Here is a 16,847-nt window from a genome sequence, read left to right on the forward strand (position 1 = left end):
CTCCCTCCCTCCCTCCCTCCCTCACTCCCTCGGTCTCTCCCTCTCTCCCTCCCTCCCTCCCTCCCCCTCTCTCTCGCTGCCCCCTCCTCCTTTTGAAAACAGCTGTAGGAAACAGTCCTTCCCCCGCTGTTTGAGCTTTACAACTGCTCCCAAACCATTGTTCCCTCTATCATTCTCCCTCTCCGTCTCTCTTTCACTCACTCAAGCTTTGTTTGATCGCTTTTGATTACATTTGCCCGGATATTGACACACTTCTGTTAGACCACAATGAGTACTTAGAGGAGATAAGAAGAGACTTCAGTTTCTTTACAAACCACACACAGCGACACACACACACACACACACGCACGCACACACACACACACACACACACACCACCGCATCCAGACTAGATTGGCAGGCCCACATGCCATAGCTGGCAGAACCGTCCAGATTTATGTGCGTCTGTGGGTGTCTGTGTGTCTGTGAGTGTAATTTGAAGTAGAGGACTCCTCAACAGTAGCCGTGCATACAGCACATCTGCTGCCAGTGACATACAACCAAAGTTATGTTGTAATTGCCAGGCTCTTGCCAAGACATGTCATCTAATAACCAGACAGGTGCTGCACTGTCCACACCCAGGCCTCTGTGAACTGCCCAGAACAACAGTTTGCTTTTGTTTGTTCTTCTCACATCGCATTGCAGGGCACAGCCCGTAACCGAGTCTCAAATGTGCATTTGTGAGACCTATATATAGGCCCTCGGCAGATTGTACTAACTGTCGTTGTTTGTATTACAGTATTAGTATACTATTCTTAAAACACTAGCCTATAGGCTAGAGTTTTTTTTACTATTAATGTATCATGCACGCAAGGTATTTTCCCCCTATGTTTTTAGTTATATTCAAATAAAGTTTACCATTTCTACCACGCATGTTATTTTTAGAGAGGCACATATACGGGTCCTATCTTGGGTCCTTCGTGAGAGACGTATATAAAGCGCCGTCCCGCCCGGCATCGTTGTCTCGTCATCCAGGAATGTGTCTAGTTGGTAAGCATCAAGCTCCCTCTCAATCATCTACCACGAGAGTTCCTTTAATTATCGTTTTGTTTGATAATCATGTTAAGAATATTGTCAATGACGTGCTTATCAATTATTTATTGAGCTGTATTATGGATTCTGGACCAGTTAACTGCACATGTGTCCGGCTAACGTTAGCATCATTCTAGCTAGGTAGCTACATCTGATAGCCACGTGTTGGACTATTTCCAAGCCATCTTCTCCTGTAGACCAACTCTACTTTACAACGTCCATCAATGCATGGGCCCTCTCCTGTGATGTCTTTGCACTGGGCTCTGAAACCATGTGGATAACGTGCCTCTCTGGACTTGACAATCCGGAGACTGAGGAGACTAGCTACAGGTGTTAGCCTAGCCTAGTGGCGCCTCATGGCATCTCACTAACACGCTGACCTTCTCCTTGTCTTGCAGGAAGTGGATCAGGCCATCAAGGATCTCTGAGGTTAGTATGGATGTTTGGTTTTACGGGAGTAAGCTTATATTATTATTTTCTTATGATGTCTTTGCACTGGGCTCTGAAACTCTGTGGATAGCGTGCCTCTCTGGACTTGACAATCCAGAGACTGAGGATAACATGGATGCAGTGACTTGGCCTTACGTACCTCATGGATGATTATTAACGTGCTTTTTCATCGTCTTGCAGGACGTGTGACCTAGTGCCATGAGCTGACTGTTAACATCAAACATCAGGTCAGTACTCGTGATGCTCCAGATTCCTTCATTTGCAGGCATATTAGAAGGCCCTGCAGTTTCTTGTGATGTCTTTGCACTGGGCTCTGATTTAATCTGAGGATAACGTGCCGCCCTGCCCCTGACAAGGCAGGGCCTGATGGAAATTACATGCAGATTGTCCGCTTTTGCACGGTCATACTTGTTCTGATCCATGTCTTGTGCTTGCAGATGCTGTATCTTCCTCAATGGCGCCATCTAGTGAGTGATCGCTGAAAGTACATCCAAATAATATCGCGTATTTTGTTTATCCAAATAATGCTAATATTTCTTTGAATAAAACTATCTTTGTAACTAATGTGTCTTTTATTACGGGAGGGGCAATGTATTTCTATCGACACGAGTAATATTTAGAAACTTACAATTATTTAATTACATCTCTATCCTCCATTGACCATAAAGGGTTACGCACAGAGCATTGTTGTCTTGACTAATATCAGACAATACGCAGGCCTAGACAATAAAATCTCTGCTCAAACAATTAAAATATCAATCTGCTGAAATGGAAAAGCAATTAATGCAGGCACCTACCCAAGCTGTCCATGCTTCTTCTGTAGCGACGGACAGCCATCAGGTTGCCATACATAATAACTTTCACTGACGGTCGCTGTTTGGTTCCTTAATACCTTTCAGCAACATATAGGGGAAGAACAAAGTTCTGAGGTCTATTTTACGTTGAAGTTTGATTAGCCTTTAGTTATGCTGAATCTCAAAGTAACCAAGATTCTGTCATGTCAGATTATGAGTTATCAATTTAAGTTTGGGCTATGAACGGTTGGCTTCCGTGAGGGCATTATCGAATGTTTACAAGCAATTATTTGGTCGAAATCAATGAAGATTACATCATAATTAATTCAGTGTAATATGAACTGAATATTCGGCTACACTACAGAAACACTCAGTTTTGCTGAAATGATTCTGAACGTCTGGGAATATCTGCATGATTCCGATTTAGCAAGACAGTTCAATTGTGTAGGGAACACGGGTTTACAAGGATCCTGTGTGTAAAGGTCGGCTGAAAGAAACCCAGGCTGAAAATGTAGGAATGATAACGCTATACATTGTTATTCCACTAGACACTATTTTCAAATTTGCTTCTTGACACATTTCAGCAGGATTGAATAGATGGTGATGACTTGTTTCTTCATCTTTATTATAATTCTAACAATTTAATCTCTTAAAACATTTGAAATTTGTTTATATGAATGTGCGCATATGTATATCACATACATATATTCCGTTATACCTTTATCAGTTCATATCTTTAAAAGACCTCTTAAAATAAATTAAGTGCTTTCTATACAGTGAGACCGATCTGGAATATTTCTAGCAACAAAGGGGCTGCCTATTAGTTCTCCTCACAAGGTACCCAAGATGAAGGGGTAGCGATACAAAAACAGGATTTTTTCATTTATTTTCCCCATCAAATCAAGTGTAAGGACTTCAATATAGAAAGTCATTTATTTTCTCACTTGGGGAAACCGGCCCTTTAACCTGGCCTCAATCCAGCCAACAGGTAGTTGGATATAACAAGCCCCAGGTGCAACACATTTTACAATATTAACCCTTTAAGCATGTAATACGTGTTGCCTAGGGTTACAATGATCATTGGGACAAGCAATAAGGGCGAAAAATGTCAGTTCTCGCTATAAGCAATTAAGTTATTAATAGCCGAGATATTAATAAACTTAAAGGCTCATCTCTGCAACAACAGATTTGGACCAGAGGATGTTTGAATACTGTGGGGTTGTTATCGACACTGTCTGTTCAACGAAGGGAAAGGGAATAGATTGAAAACAAAACTAGGTCAAACTGTATAGAAGGCGGAGCAGTTAAATAACAAACACATCAAAACCATTTTCATGTCAAACATTTGGAAGACAGAGATTCTGTAGAACTTTTGAGACATTTTTCACATCTTAAAACCATAATTAGGATGACCATTACTTTCATCGTCCTTATTGCTAGACAAATCGCATTTCAATATGTATCTCTCCTAGACTACCGGCCTTTTACAGCCACAGAAAAATAGATATACCTGTTATATATAATCTCTGATCGTTGATCAATGGCTTGTGAGCACGCGCACAGTACGCAAACGGATGTAGAAACGATGCGGTGGTCTGCCTCTGCAGGGGGTAGGGGGGGGTGAGGATGGGGGCGGCCGCGACCCTCCCCCATTCCTCCCTCCCTCCCCCATCGACGCCCTGATATAAAACACATCTGGCGTCCGTAAGAGGAGGCCTCCACAGGCAAGCATGAGAGGTGAGGCGTTGTTTAAGGTAGGTCATGAGAGAGCCCTTATATTTGATCTCACACACTGAGAGGAATGCTGGACGGGGAGACTAGGAGACAGCAGAATGCAAATGGTGGAGGAACTAAAGACACGGATTGCGGGGGGGGGGGGGGGGGGTACAAAGATATTCTGCATAATAAAACTCAATGCGATGGGAGTCTAATCGTTTTCATTTCCAATCCTCTAATGAAAAAGTCGAGTCACAGAGATCAACACACGGCCGTGGCGTGAATATTGAATAGCGTCACAACAACAACTGCTACATGTTACACCCTCTGCATATCTCGGAAACGAAAGTCGTGTGAAATTCACCTCCCCGGTCGCCTCCATCCTCTCTCAAGACAGAGCTGTGACCGGATCCCCTTCACCCTCACACCCTCCCATCGCTACCCGGTCGTCCTACATGGGTTAAAGCATTGTTGGCACCAAGCATAGATATGTGGATCACAACGTGTGCTGCGTCAGGTGAACCGTACCGCTCGCCTTGAGCTTCACACGCAGAGGCGTACGTCGGAAGGACACGGCCGCACAAGACCACACGCTTCCTCGAAAAATGGAAACCATAACGTCTCACAGTCGCCCCGTTCTGCGTCCGTGTGTTCCCACACGTCGAGGCAACAGTCTGGGAGACGCTTGGTTCTCTAGACACGCCCTCCCCGAAGCAATAGTAACAGTAAGGACGATGACAGTAATGTTAAATAGTAACAATTAATCTCTTTATATCAATATCGGTATTCCAGACCCATTTAAAGTTTAAAAAGTGTTGTAAGAACATAGTATTAAAACTGAAAAGTGTTTGTTCCTCTCTCTCTCTCTCTGCGCCCGTCCTTTGGGGGGGGGGGGAGCTCGTGTCCGTAGAGAGAGAGACGGTTTGTCCTGGAAGGAGCACGGAGGGCGGGGTCTGAGGAGGGAATGGGCGGGAAAGAGCAGAAAATGGCAGTTTTTCTCTTTCGCTCCCCCTCGCCTCGTCAGTGTTCCTGCGTCTCTCTGCAGGAGAACGTTTGAATGGTGGCACAGCAAGTGTGGCTTTCGCTGAAGAGAAAGTCTGTCTTTGTTCTTTTCAAACGAACGCTCTTCTCTCCAGGTCCACGTTTGCTTCCTGTCCTCACCGATGGCCTCAGTAAACAGTTGAAATCACACCCGCCTCTTCTTTGATTCAAACATATAGTGTGTGTGTGTGTATATATATATATATATATGGATGTGTATATTAGGTTTTCCATAATTTCTAACTCAAACATAGTTAAGTGTGTATGATACGTGTCTTTAAGTGTGTGAGCTGTGAGTCTTCTTGGAGGCATTTATGCACGTGTGTGGATATATGTGTCTATATATATGTGTGTATCTGTGTGTGTGTGTAGGCCTATTGTGTCTAAACTATTCAATGTTCATGGTCTGGGCACTTATATTTTTGCTACAAATCTGTAATACAGTGACCAGTCTGTATAGATGTCGTTATAAGACTTAAAGAGCTGTAGAGAAATACATGGAGTCCAGTCAACCAGGGCCACGCCCTGCCGGTCGTGAGGTAAAAACAGACAACCAATCACACCCAGGCATACAAGTCACACTCCTCCACCTGGGCCAATCACGAGGCTGCGTTTTCCCCGTTGACCGCGTCTCCTCTCGGTCCCACCGTGGTCTGGAAGTCTCACCGCTGTCGGGTCATGAATCGCTGAGTCCTCTGTCGTCTCTCGTCCGGTTAAAAAGGAGTCCGAGAACACGAGCCCCGATTTCATGTCCTTGGTTCAACTCTCAGACGGCGGGCGGGCCCAAGGGCTGGGGCAGAGACTCCCCCCCCCCCCCACACACACACACATACCGGGGACATCGTTCACACTCAAAGAGCAGGGTTGGTGGTTGTGATCCGTTTCCTTAAAAGCTGAACGGAAATGGCCCAGGGGAGAAGGGGTAGTAGGGGGGAGGGCTGGGTGAGGGTGGGGGTTGTGGATGAGGGTGCTGGAAGTTCTTCCCTTTCGCTGTCACTGGTGGACTCGCCTCTGTTGCCGTGACGACACACCCGTCCGTTGCTAAGCGACGGAGGCTGCCTTCTGATGGTTCCTCGTCAGTATTTGTTTGGGTTTAGCTAGCTTGTACTATTCTGACTGCGGACGGGATGGGGGGGGGGGGGGTGGGGGGGGTCTTCCCGGCTTGTGTGTGTGTGTGTGTGCGTACGTGCGTATGTGTGTTTGTGTGTGTGATTCTACGTGTTACCATGGGCCAGCACCACCACCTTTGGGCCAGCACCTACGGTCTTCATTTAGCCTGCTATCCTCCTTTGTTGTACTTATGATGCTATATGGTTTGCCGCCCACCCACCCATTGCCCAGCTCCCCCCCCCCCCCCCCGACCCCAGGTCCACCACCCTCGCCCCGTGCCTCCACCCTCCACCTCCGACCTCCACCCGTCCCTCCGACCTCCACCCGTCGCTCTGTCCTCCCTGCGAGTGTCTTGGGGGCCTGGGGGTCTCTAGCCCAGGCTCCCGTCGTCCCTCCGCCGCTCGGCCCGGCTGTCCCGAGGGGAGAGGATGGACATGGGGAACGGGCTGCCGGACATCCTGCGGAGGAAGGGGAGCACGCACACACACACACACACACACACACACACACACACACACACACACACGCAAACAAAAACGCACACATAAGCATACAGACACACGCACACAAATGATCACACACACAAAAAACACGCAAACAACCACATGTACACGCATACACACACACGCACACACACACACAGATTGAGGTGTGGCGTGTACATGTGGGGTGACCCCACGACCATAATGTGATAAACACATTGCCCTTAAAGTGTGGGTGAACCCTCTGTTCCGGCTCAAATCAGAAAACGGAGATTAAAATACATTTGTTTTTGGCCGAGAGTTCCAGGGAGGAGGGGGAGGTGTTGTCCCCATGGTTACGGCTCGATCCAAATTTGTATTACTTTCTTATACCTCATATACTCAATTCATTGAACAGGAACGTTCTTATACGTTGTGCATAAAAGGGGCAACAATATAGTTGTACTATTATAGACACTTATAGTTGTACTAGGAGTGTTAATAGACACTTATGGTTCTACTTTTTTTTTAATTATTATTAATTTTTTTCATACATAGTCGTGTCCCTAATCTTGTACTGTACATTGACTGGTGCTGAGTGTGGTTTGTGAGAATTTATGTGACAATTGATTGTGTTTGTTTTATCATGGTGCTGCCTTCTTGGCCAGGTCATTCTCGTAAAAGAGATTTTAATCTCAGTGAATTTCTACCTGGTTAAATAAAGGATTGATGATGACGATACGAGTGTCTCAGTATCACTTTTTCAAAACCGCTGTACTACTTCAGAAACAGTGACAAAATGGCGCAGACATCAACGTTCAAGACCCCTAACAGACCAAAACACGATCTGGGTTCACCGGCACAAAAAAAGCACAAAATGCTAAATGTTAATAAGGAAAAACCAATTACTGTCGTAGGCTGCACATGTCGCTCCGCCCGTCGTACCTGTCTACCACCCGCCTGAGGGCGCGCTCGATGTTCATGCGGTGGCCCACGCGCGTCACCCCCAGGTCCAGGTAGTCCTCCTTCGTCAGCGACGGCAGGTGCGTCCCGTCGATCTCGTTGTCAAGGAAACGCTCGCGATGCTCCGCCAGGTTGAGGTACACCAGCCAGTCCGCCACGTCGTACTTGGTCCAGTAGGGGAGGGGCTTGGCGGCGAAGGGCTTGGTGGGCGGGGGCGGGGGCAGGTGGGGGTAGCTCAGGCAGGTGGGCGGCGGGTGGGGGTGCATCGGCGGCGAGGACGTCCCGGACAGGAAGTGGGTGGGCGAGAGCGAGCGCGACACCACCAGGGCGGCGTTGGGCGGCGGGGGCGCGCCGGACGGGGCGAACAGCGGCGGTGACGGGGAGAAGTAGGGGTCGCCCAGGGGGTTGCCGGGCGACGGCGGCGTGACGGAACCGCGCAGGTCGTACAGGGCGCTGTAGAGGGGCGTGGTCGGGAGCAGGGGGAGGGAGGAGGGCCGCGGGGGCCCCGCCTTGGGCCGTTCCGACGGCGAGACGAGCGGGCTGGGCGCGCGGCGGCGCTGCATGATGTGGGAGTCGGCCTTGCGCGACTCCCTGCTGGGGATGAACTGGAACTCCAGGGCTTTGGTCCGGTACACAGGTCTGTGTTTGGGGGAAGTGGGGTAGGGCGCGTAGGCGGTGGGCGACAGCGGGGATTGGGAGCGGGGCGGCTGCGAGGGCGCCGGCGCCGCGGGCTGGGGCGAGGGGGAGCGCGCCCAGTTCTGGTACTGGGAGGAGGGCGTGGGGGAGGGGGACAGGGCGGGCTGGGACAGGGAGATGGGGGAGGGGGAGAGCGAGCGCGTGGAGGGCGGGCTCAGGGCCGAGGCCGAGTCTTCGGAGAACCTGGAGGTCGAAGGTCACGGGAGAGAGGGGGTTAACACGAGGCAGACGGGGGCGTGGCCAGAATCCGGCGAGGGGAAGGGGGGGAGGTTTATACTAGAGTTGTTCCGATACCGGTACGGTCTGAAAAGCAGCATCGTGAGCACGCAGGTCTATGTGCCGATCCGATACCATCACCTGACTAGCTCATTTACTACTCAGGCAGAGAACATCACAAACACTGCAGTGTTATGCTGCGTTCGTTAACGTTCGGAGGTGGAAGTCGGATTCGAAATCCGTCATCTCCGATCTACATGCGATCGAGCTACCAAGTCGGAAAACATGGATGCATTGATGCTTAACTACAAGCAAACCTATAACTATAGATTATAAATGTAAATCATCCTGGTCTGAAAAAAAGAGTTGTCGACGGTGAGTGAACCGACTATACATTGCTGTCATCGTACGAGAACCCTTCAATTAAAACAAATGCTGTTAGTAGTTAAAATGCTAGATGCTGTATCGGTATACACTCGGTATCAGCTGATACTCGAGTTCAGGGATCGGATTGGTATCAGTAAGGAAAAATGGTATCGGAACATCTCCAAAATGATACGTGCTTTGAACAGATGGACCTCTTTGTTGCAGATATGTGGTCGGACTTACTGTTTGCAATGGCCTTAATCCAAAGACATTACCCAAGTATAACTCCCTGGGGACGGTTTTTAATCCAAGACGGGGAGGGATACACTGACTAGATAACGGAGAAACGGTTTGAGTGTGCGCGCTACCTAGCAACTGCTGCCACGCATGGTGGTTGAAAGGTGTTGTCTCCACCTCGTCTATCAATAGAACACCAGGCCGCGCAACAGTCAGTCAACAAAAGCTGTTCTCAAGATGCTCGCGGAAACTCGAGACTCATACAATACAGGCCTGAGTATGAAAAATGAAACGATGCCTTCTGGAGAAGATATATACGTTGCAATGACTCTCTTTTATACGACGGTATATATAATAATGACACATGCGATGTGTGAGAATGAGCAGTGCAGTGTACAGTGACAATGTTTACAATGACGGTACGACGTGCTACAACATAAGACAGAGGGATGAAGATAAAGAGATCAGTATTCTGAGAGTGTGGTAATCATTTACGTAACCATACAGTACAATATGGTACAATGAATAGGATAGAAGTCCATCCTCGAACAGGAAATATTGTGCTTGTTAAATAACTGGTTGAAGTGGATGTGGTCTGTAATGTTTAGTGGTTATGTTACCTGTTTCTGCTCGATGACAGACACATGGAAAAGAAGCATAAAAAAGACAGATTTGCAAAGCATAGAGACTCTCAACCCCCGATGCAGACAGCACAGATCCCCACCTGCACAAAACAACCTCCTCAAGAGGTGCACAAAGAACAGATGGCCCAGCAGTGCGTGTTCTTACTCTTATGAAAGTGTAGCAGACCCAAATCGACAAGCGCTAATACTGTAGCCTCACCAAGCCAGTCTCGATCGCACGAGCTCACCTCCGGTTAACATGGAGATGTCTAGAACCAGCTCGACTAATCACTGAACCCCAGTGAGATGTTCATCTAAAACCAGCTCCATACGAGGAGCTGGACTCTGAGTAACATTCAGTCGACGTAGATCACTGAACCCCGTTGAGATGTTAGTGTAGAACCAGTTAGACGCCAGGCTGTGCTATGAGCAACATTCATTTGACTGATCAGTGAACTCCAGTGCGTGATGGATGTAGATCAGTGGTTCCCCCAGCTTTCTTTGTGTTTACCTCTGGTAGAGCCAAGTACTGCCGCCCCCGCCACCCAGACCAGCACTTAGTAAAGGTAATTGTGTTTGCTGCATGATGTTCAAACAGCCACATTACACCCTTCAAATTAAACGAATGAACGCCTAGCTAGGCAGAGTGGTGGACTGGGAATAAGCTCGTCGCGCATTGGAACATATTCACCCAACGGAAAACCTTCCGGAAAATCATCTGTCACAATGGATCACTTAAGTTATTAAAAGACAGTCCTTGTAGCTGTCAGTCGCCTCATCAACTCAGAGAGCAAAGTGTCTATTCGTGATTTGTTTTCCGTTCAACTGATGGACGTTCTTGAAGTGTGTGGCCCGTCCATGCATCGCCATGGTGCTTAGAGTCTCAGTGTTGCCGTATCAACACACAGAGGTGTGTGACACCTGACTGAATCGCCAGGTGAACCGTGAGCCAGGGCAGCATCCGTTTAGGTTAACGTGCGACTTGGGTGCAAATGCGTGGGTGGCCGTTTAAACAGCCTCAGTAGTTTGTGCTTGTGCTTAAGTGCTTGTTTACAGCACTTGTGTGCCACACATTTGTAATTGTTCGTTCCGCCTGTGCTTTGCTTTTATGCACACTGCGGATGATCTTTTACCCTCACTTCAATTAATTAAAGTCTCCCCCACGCCACCCCCCTCTCCCACCCCCCGGCAGGAGGTGCCCTTTGTGGCAACTTATTTTTCTTAAAACTAAAAACGTTCTTTAAGTAAAAACTCGAAAATATATATTTTATCTTAATTTAAGATTTTTGGGGTAAAAAACGTAAAAATACAGATTTTACTTAATTTAAGTTAAAATTAAGTTAAAAGACGTTTTAAGTAAAAACTTAAAAGTATTATTTTTTACTTCATTTAATTAAAAATAAAAAAGCGCTCAACGTTTTGACCTAAATTCAGCACTTTGATAAAGGTCCCCTGGATTAAGTAGAAAGGCGTTTACAGTAAAAGCTTCAAAATATTTTTTTTTACTTAATTTAAGTAAAAAATGAAGAAAAAAATGTGAAACGTTTTGACTTAAATCAAGCACTCTGATACACGTCCCCTGGATGACGTGATCTGACCGGCTGCAGAGTAGGCGAGAGTGACCACACCACTCTCCAGACCTAACGAACGCGGCTGATAGGGTCTGGCTTGGCGAGGCTACACACCCCCACCCCGTACGACAGGCTCCGGCCCCCCTTCCTTCCTACCTGTGTCGGCTCAGGGGTCTTTGGTAGCTCTCCTTGCTCCTCTGCTGCAGCTTGCTGCTCAGCTCGTTCAGGATGCTGGGCTTCATACTGGAGGCCGACTGGTACATCTTCCTGCCGTCGTGGTACGGCCCGCCCTGGCCCATGCCCATGCCCTCCCCGGCCGTCGGCCCGTCCCCCCACAGGGGCTTCATCTCGGGGGTGCGGGGCCGGTCGAAGTACGGCGAGGTGGGCCGGCCCAGGTTCTGCATCTCCCTGAGGCCGTACGTGTCGTGGCCCCGGCCGTCCTCCTCCTCGGCGTCGGCCTCCTCCAGCTCCTCCTCCTCCTGCTGCTCCTCGCGGCGGCGGTGCGAGTGGAAGGAGGGCGGGGCCGTGCTGGTCTGCCGCCGCAGGTCGCCCATGCGGCCCCCCTCCCGGAAGCGGTTGGTCTTGGGGTAGGTGGCGGTGGCGGCGGTGGCGTTCTGCATCTCGAACGTCTGCCCGTCCAGGTAGCTCATGTAGGAGTCCAGTAGGTCTCCTGCTCCTCCTCCTCCTCCTCCTCCTCCTCCTCGCTCATTCTCGGCGGGGGTCCGTCCGGCCCGCTCGTGACCCCTGACCCCGCTCATGCCCAGGATGCTGTCCAGGTGGTGGTCCGAGCTGCTGCGGCTGTCCAGCTCCTCGATGCCCGAATCCACCACCGCCTCCTGCGCCGCCTCCCCCCCCCCCCCACCGCCCACCTTGGAGACGGGGGAGGGGTGGCGCTCCCCGGGCCGGCGGGCCCCGCCCCCGCCCCCCCCCGGTGCATTGTGGGTCCGGTCCTGGTGGAGCTGCGAGGCGGAGGAGCCGGTGGAGGAGGAGGGGGCGGAGGCACAGCTAGCGGTCGTGGGGTGGGGGGCGGAGGGGGAGACGGCCCCCCGCAGGGCCGCCAGCGTGGCGGCGCTGGAGGAGGGGGTGAGGGGCCCCCGGTACGCCGGCGGGGGGGCGATGGTGTGGGGCGGGGGGGTGGGCGAGGAGCGGCCCGGCCCGGCGCTGTGGGTGCTGTTGTAGAGGTGGTGGGGGTGGGACACGGAGAAGGGGCGGTGGAAGGACCCCGGGGGGGGGGGCGGCGGGGAGACGGAGGGCTGGGGCGGGGCCCCCGAGGCGGGCTGCAGGGTGGAGGGGGAGGGCGGGGGCTGGTTGGGGGAGGTCTGGGAGGGGGAGTGGCCCGACTGCGTGAGGTTGGCCACCTCGCTGTCGTAGGACGTCAGGCTGGAGGTGGCCGAGTCGCCGGCCTGGGGGGAGGGCAGCGGCGTGTGGGCGTGGAAGCCCCCCGCCAGGGGCTCCCTCTGGGAGGGGGGTGGCGGCGGCGGGGGCGGGGGCGGCGGGGGGGCCGGCGCCGACACGGCGTGCTGCTGCCGCGCCGCCGCCAGGCCGCCGGGCCCCCCCCGCTGGGCGTAGCGCGTCATGGCGCCCGGCCCCCGGTCGAAGCTGTTGGCGAACTCCAGCGGCGGGGGGAGGGGGTCGGCGAACACAAACTCGTCATCCGCGTCGACGGACGGCGCCGGCGGGGGCAGGACCATCAGGCCGGAGCCGCCGGCGCCCCCGGCGCCCCCCCCCGGCTGCCCCAGGGTGCTGGCGGGCGGCGGGGAGGGCGGGGTGAGGGACAGCATGTAGGGCCCCGCCTCGCTCTCCATGCGCAAGAAGGACGGCCGCCGCGGCGTCTGGCTCTGCGCCGCCTGCTGGGCGCTGGCCGCCTCCGCCGCCGACACGCTCGCCGCCGAGCGCTCCGCCCTCCGCAGGTACCCCTCCCGCTCCTTGTCCCGCTCCCGCTCCCGGGACATGTCCCTCTCCCGCTCCCGGGAACGCTCGCGCTCCCTCTCCCGGGAGCGCTCCCTCTCCCGCTCCTTGTAGGAGGGCGCGTAGAGCTGCGGGGGCGGGGCCTGGTAGTGGGGGGCGTGGACCGTCTTGTCCTCGGAGAAGCGCACCCTGAGCCCCTCGCGAGCGCCGCCCCCCTCCCTCTCCCGCTCCCCCCCCCCTCCTCCTCCTCCGCCGCCGCCGCCGCCGCCGTCGTCCCCGGCGCCCCACGTCCCGCCGCCGCCGCCGCCGCCGGAGCCCCGCAGGATCCGGGGCGACGGGGGCCGGCCCACGGTGGGCGTGGTGGCGGCCAGCGAGGAGGAGGTGACCAGGTAGGAGGAGCCGGAGGACTGGGCGGCGGTGGTGGAGATGGGCGGGGGCTGCGAGGACACCGACGACGACGAGGGGAAACCCCCGCCGACGCCGGACATCTGGCGGGCGAAGTGGTGGTCCGCCGCGCCCCGCCGCAGCCGGCTGTCGTCCTTCAGGGCGCGCTCGCGGGCCGCCAGCGCCAGCCCCAGCGGCGACGAGGGGTCCAGTACCTTGCCCGTCAGCGGGTGGATGAAGGTGGTGGTGGAGGCGGGGTTCACCTGCTGCTGCCGGCCCCCGGCGCCGTAGAACTCGGCGGGCACCGACTTGGGCTGGTAGTCCAGGGCGGGCGAGGCGTACTCGGGCAGGCCGAAGGCCGGCGGCATGCTGCGCGTGCTGTGGACGAAGCTCTCCGCCGAGAACATGCCCTCGTCGATGGACTTGGACGGCCGCAGCCGCGTGGCCGCCGCCTCCCCCCCCTGGTGGCTGAGCAGCCCCTGGGCCGCCGCCTGGCCCCGCCCCCCGCCGCCGCCGCCGGCGTCCAGCCCCGTCTCGTCCTCCACCGACATGAAGAAGGAGGCGCTGCGGCGCCGCGCCTCGTGAAAGCGCTCGCGGTCGCGCCGCGCCGCGCCCACGATGGCCGCGCCGAACTGGCTGGTGAAGTCCTGGCCGTCCTGCGCCCGGATGGAGGGGAGGGACGGGGGCGGGGGCGCCGGCGTGGAGGGCGGCGCCGGGGGCTGGGACGCCGCGGGGCCCTCCCCCTCCCCCCCCGGGGGGGGTGGCTCCGCCTCCACGCTGCTGCCCTGGCTGCTGCGGCCGCTGCTGCTGGTGGACGGCGCCTTGACGATGATGGTGGGGATGGGGATGGAGCTCTTCTCCAGCGACGCCTTGCCCCCCAGGAGGGTGCCCTGCCCCGCCCGCAGGTCCTCCACCTTGGACTGCTTCACCAGGGGCACCTTGCCCCTCCGCGGCCCCCCCTTAGGCACCCCCGCCAGGCCCGGTGCCGCGCCGCGGTCAGCCCGCTGGGCCTGGCTCTGGACCCCCTGCTGCTGCTGCTGCTGCTGGGGGGGGGGCACAGCGGCCGAGGGGGGGCCGGCCGTGCTGTAGCCCCGCCTCAGGCCCGCCGCCTTGGCCGCCGCCGCCCCCCCCATCCCGGCGGGCAGGCCGGGCTCCCCGGGGTAGCTCACCTTCCGGGGGGCCGCCCGGCTCTGGGCGGGGTGGGGGGCCGGCTGGGGGTGGGTGTACTGGGGGGCCGCGTGGTCCTGCTGGCCCCCGGGGCCGGGCCCCCCCGGCCGGGTGAACTGGACGGACTGGGACTGGGAGTAGAGCTGGTAGTGGGCGGAGGTGGCGGTGGACTGGGAGACGGAGGGCTGCTGGGAGGACTTGCCCCTCCAGCCCAGGGGGGGGGGCCGAGGCGAAGGGGGGGTCGGGGGGGGCGGTGGTGGGCGGGGGGGGGGATGTCGTCGGGGCCGGGCACCGACAGGCTGCGGGCGAACTTGACGGTGGGCGGGTGGAGGAACGTCCGCTCCTCCTCAGCGACACCTGGAGCACAAGAAGAGTCAGTAGGGGGGGAGAGGGAGAGAGAGAGAGGGAGAGGGGGAGGGAGAGGGGGAGAGAAAGAGAGAGAGAGAGAGAGAGAGAGAGAGAGAGAGAGAGAGAGAGAGAGAGAGAGAGAGAGAGAGAGAGAGAGAGAGAGAGAGAGAGAGAGAGAGAGAGATGGGGAGGGAGAGGGGGGAGGGAGAGGGGGAGAGAGAGTGAGAGAGAGTGAGAGAGAGACCACACGTTGGGTCCCGGTCTGCTTCTCAATGTTCTAAGGATATTCATATGATACGAACCAATAACATCTTGTTACGACTTACATTTAACAATAATTAACCATTATTCAACATAAAGATATATCGATCATCTGAGCTTAACCCTTGCTCAGGGAGACAGACATGCAGGCTAGCTTAACTCTAACCCTCGACAGAGAGACATACAGGCTAGCTTAACTCTAACCCTCGACAGAGAGACACACAGGCTAGCTTAACTCTAACCCTCGACAGAGAGACATACAGGCTAGCTTAACTCTAACCCTCGACAGAGAGACACACAGGCTAGCTTAACTCTAACCCTCGACAGAGAGACATACAGGCTAGCTTAACTCTAACCCTCGACAGAGAGACATACAGGCTAGCTTAACTCTAACCCTCGACAGAGAGACATACAGGCTAGCTTAACTCTAACCCTCGACAGAGAGACACACAGGCTAGCTTAACTCTAACCCTCGACGGAGAGACATACAGGCTAGCTTAACTCTAACCCTCGACAGAGAGACACACAGGCTAGCTTAACTCTAACCCTCGACAGAGAGACATGCAGGCTAGCTTAACTCTAACCCTCGACGGAGAGACATACAGGCTAGCTTAACTCTAACCCTCGACAGAGAGACATACAGGCTAGCTTAACTCTAACCCTCGACAGAGAGAAATACAGGCTAGCTTAACTCTAACCCTCGACAGAGAGACATACAGGCTAGCTTAACTCTGACCCTCGACAGAGAGACACTCATGCAGACGGACAGGTGCAGACAGACAGACAGCCTTACCGATGGACTTCTGCCGCAGCATCCCGTGGTGGGGGGCCTGTCCGGAGTTGTACTGGCCCCGGTCGTACCCCAGGCCCACCCCCGTCGACATGCCCCCCATCCCGGCCTGGCTGTAGCCCTGCTGCTCAGGGGAAGGGAGGGGGGAGAGATGGAGACACACAGTCAAAGTTTAGATTCAATTTTTTTTTATGTGCAATATTGCTCACTTTCTATTGACTTTTGTTGGCTTATTTGGTTGACTTTTACTGTTTGTCCATTTATTTTTTGTCTATTTCTACAGGATAACTGAATTTTCCCAAGGGGGTGAATAAAGTATCTATTTAACCTAACTTAGACTAAATGTATTCTGAGTTTATTTCTGCCAATCTGTTCTGTAATATATTGAGATCCATGTATGTTCAGATATTTTGATTTTATTTCTCATAGCTATGAAATGCACAGATATATACGTAAACACCTGGTTTATTCAGAGAATGCTGAATCTTTATCTGATAATGAAATATCATCAGAGTTCCAATGTAGTTATTACTCAGTGCTTCTAACAGGACAGCATTAGAGTGAAGATTATTGGCACGTACTTATATGGTATAAGTCCTTACATGGCACGTCCTTATATGGCACATCCCTATTTAGTAAGTCCTTATATGGCACGTCCTTATGCGGAAAGTCCT

General features: G+C 53.8%; 1 protein-coding gene, 1 long non-coding RNA gene and 4 other non-coding genes across 6 annotated transcripts; 5 read left to right on the forward strand and 1 right to left on the reverse strand.

Moving 5' to 3' along the window:
- The first annotated feature begins 993 nt into the window (after window positions 1-993).
- Window positions 994-2,081, forward strand: LOC115537270 (uncharacterized). The gene is made up of 2 exons (XR_003974788.1): window positions 994-1,748; window positions 1,959-2,081. It is a non-coding gene; the product is annotated as an uncharacterized LOC115537270 (long non-coding RNA).
- On the forward strand, window positions 1,306-1,393 carry LOC115539491 (small nucleolar RNA SNORD88). The gene has a single exon (XR_003975941.1). It is a non-coding gene; the product is annotated as a small nucleolar RNA SNORD88 (small nucleolar RNA).
- On the forward strand, window positions 1,545-1,632 carry LOC115539494 (small nucleolar RNA SNORD88). Its single transcript, XR_003975944.1, has one exon. It is a non-coding gene; the product is annotated as a small nucleolar RNA SNORD88 (small nucleolar RNA).
- Window positions 1,806-1,895, forward strand: LOC115539493 (small nucleolar RNA SNORD88). The gene has a single exon (XR_003975943.1). It is a non-coding gene; the product is annotated as a small nucleolar RNA SNORD88 (small nucleolar RNA).
- Window positions 2,082-2,306: 225 nt separating the features above from the next.
- LOC115539471 (small nucleolar RNA SNORA16B/SNORA16A family) lies at window positions 2,307-2,443 on the forward strand. The gene has a single exon (XR_003975922.1). It is a non-coding gene; the product is annotated as a small nucleolar RNA SNORA16B/SNORA16A family (small nucleolar RNA).
- Window positions 2,444-2,919: 476 nt separating this feature from the next.
- Window positions 2,920-16,837, reverse strand: shank1 (SH3 and multiple ankyrin repeat domains 1). Its single transcript, XM_030348249.1, is given in 7 exon segments — window positions 2,920-6,640; window positions 7,589-8,485; window positions 9,742-9,747; window positions 11,472-14,995; window positions 14,997-15,044; window positions 15,046-15,131; window positions 16,177-16,837. Coding segments are annotated over 7 exon segments (4,749 nt in total). The 5' UTR covers window positions 16,277-16,837; the 3' UTR covers window positions 2,920-6,552.
- Window positions 16,838-16,847: the final 10 nt, after the last annotated feature.

This window comes from Gadus morhua, chromosome 2, assembly GCF_902167405.1.
Source record: "Gadus morhua chromosome 2, gadMor3.0, whole genome shotgun sequence".
NCBI lineage: Eukaryota > Metazoa > Chordata > Actinopteri > Gadiformes > Gadidae > Gadus > Gadus morhua.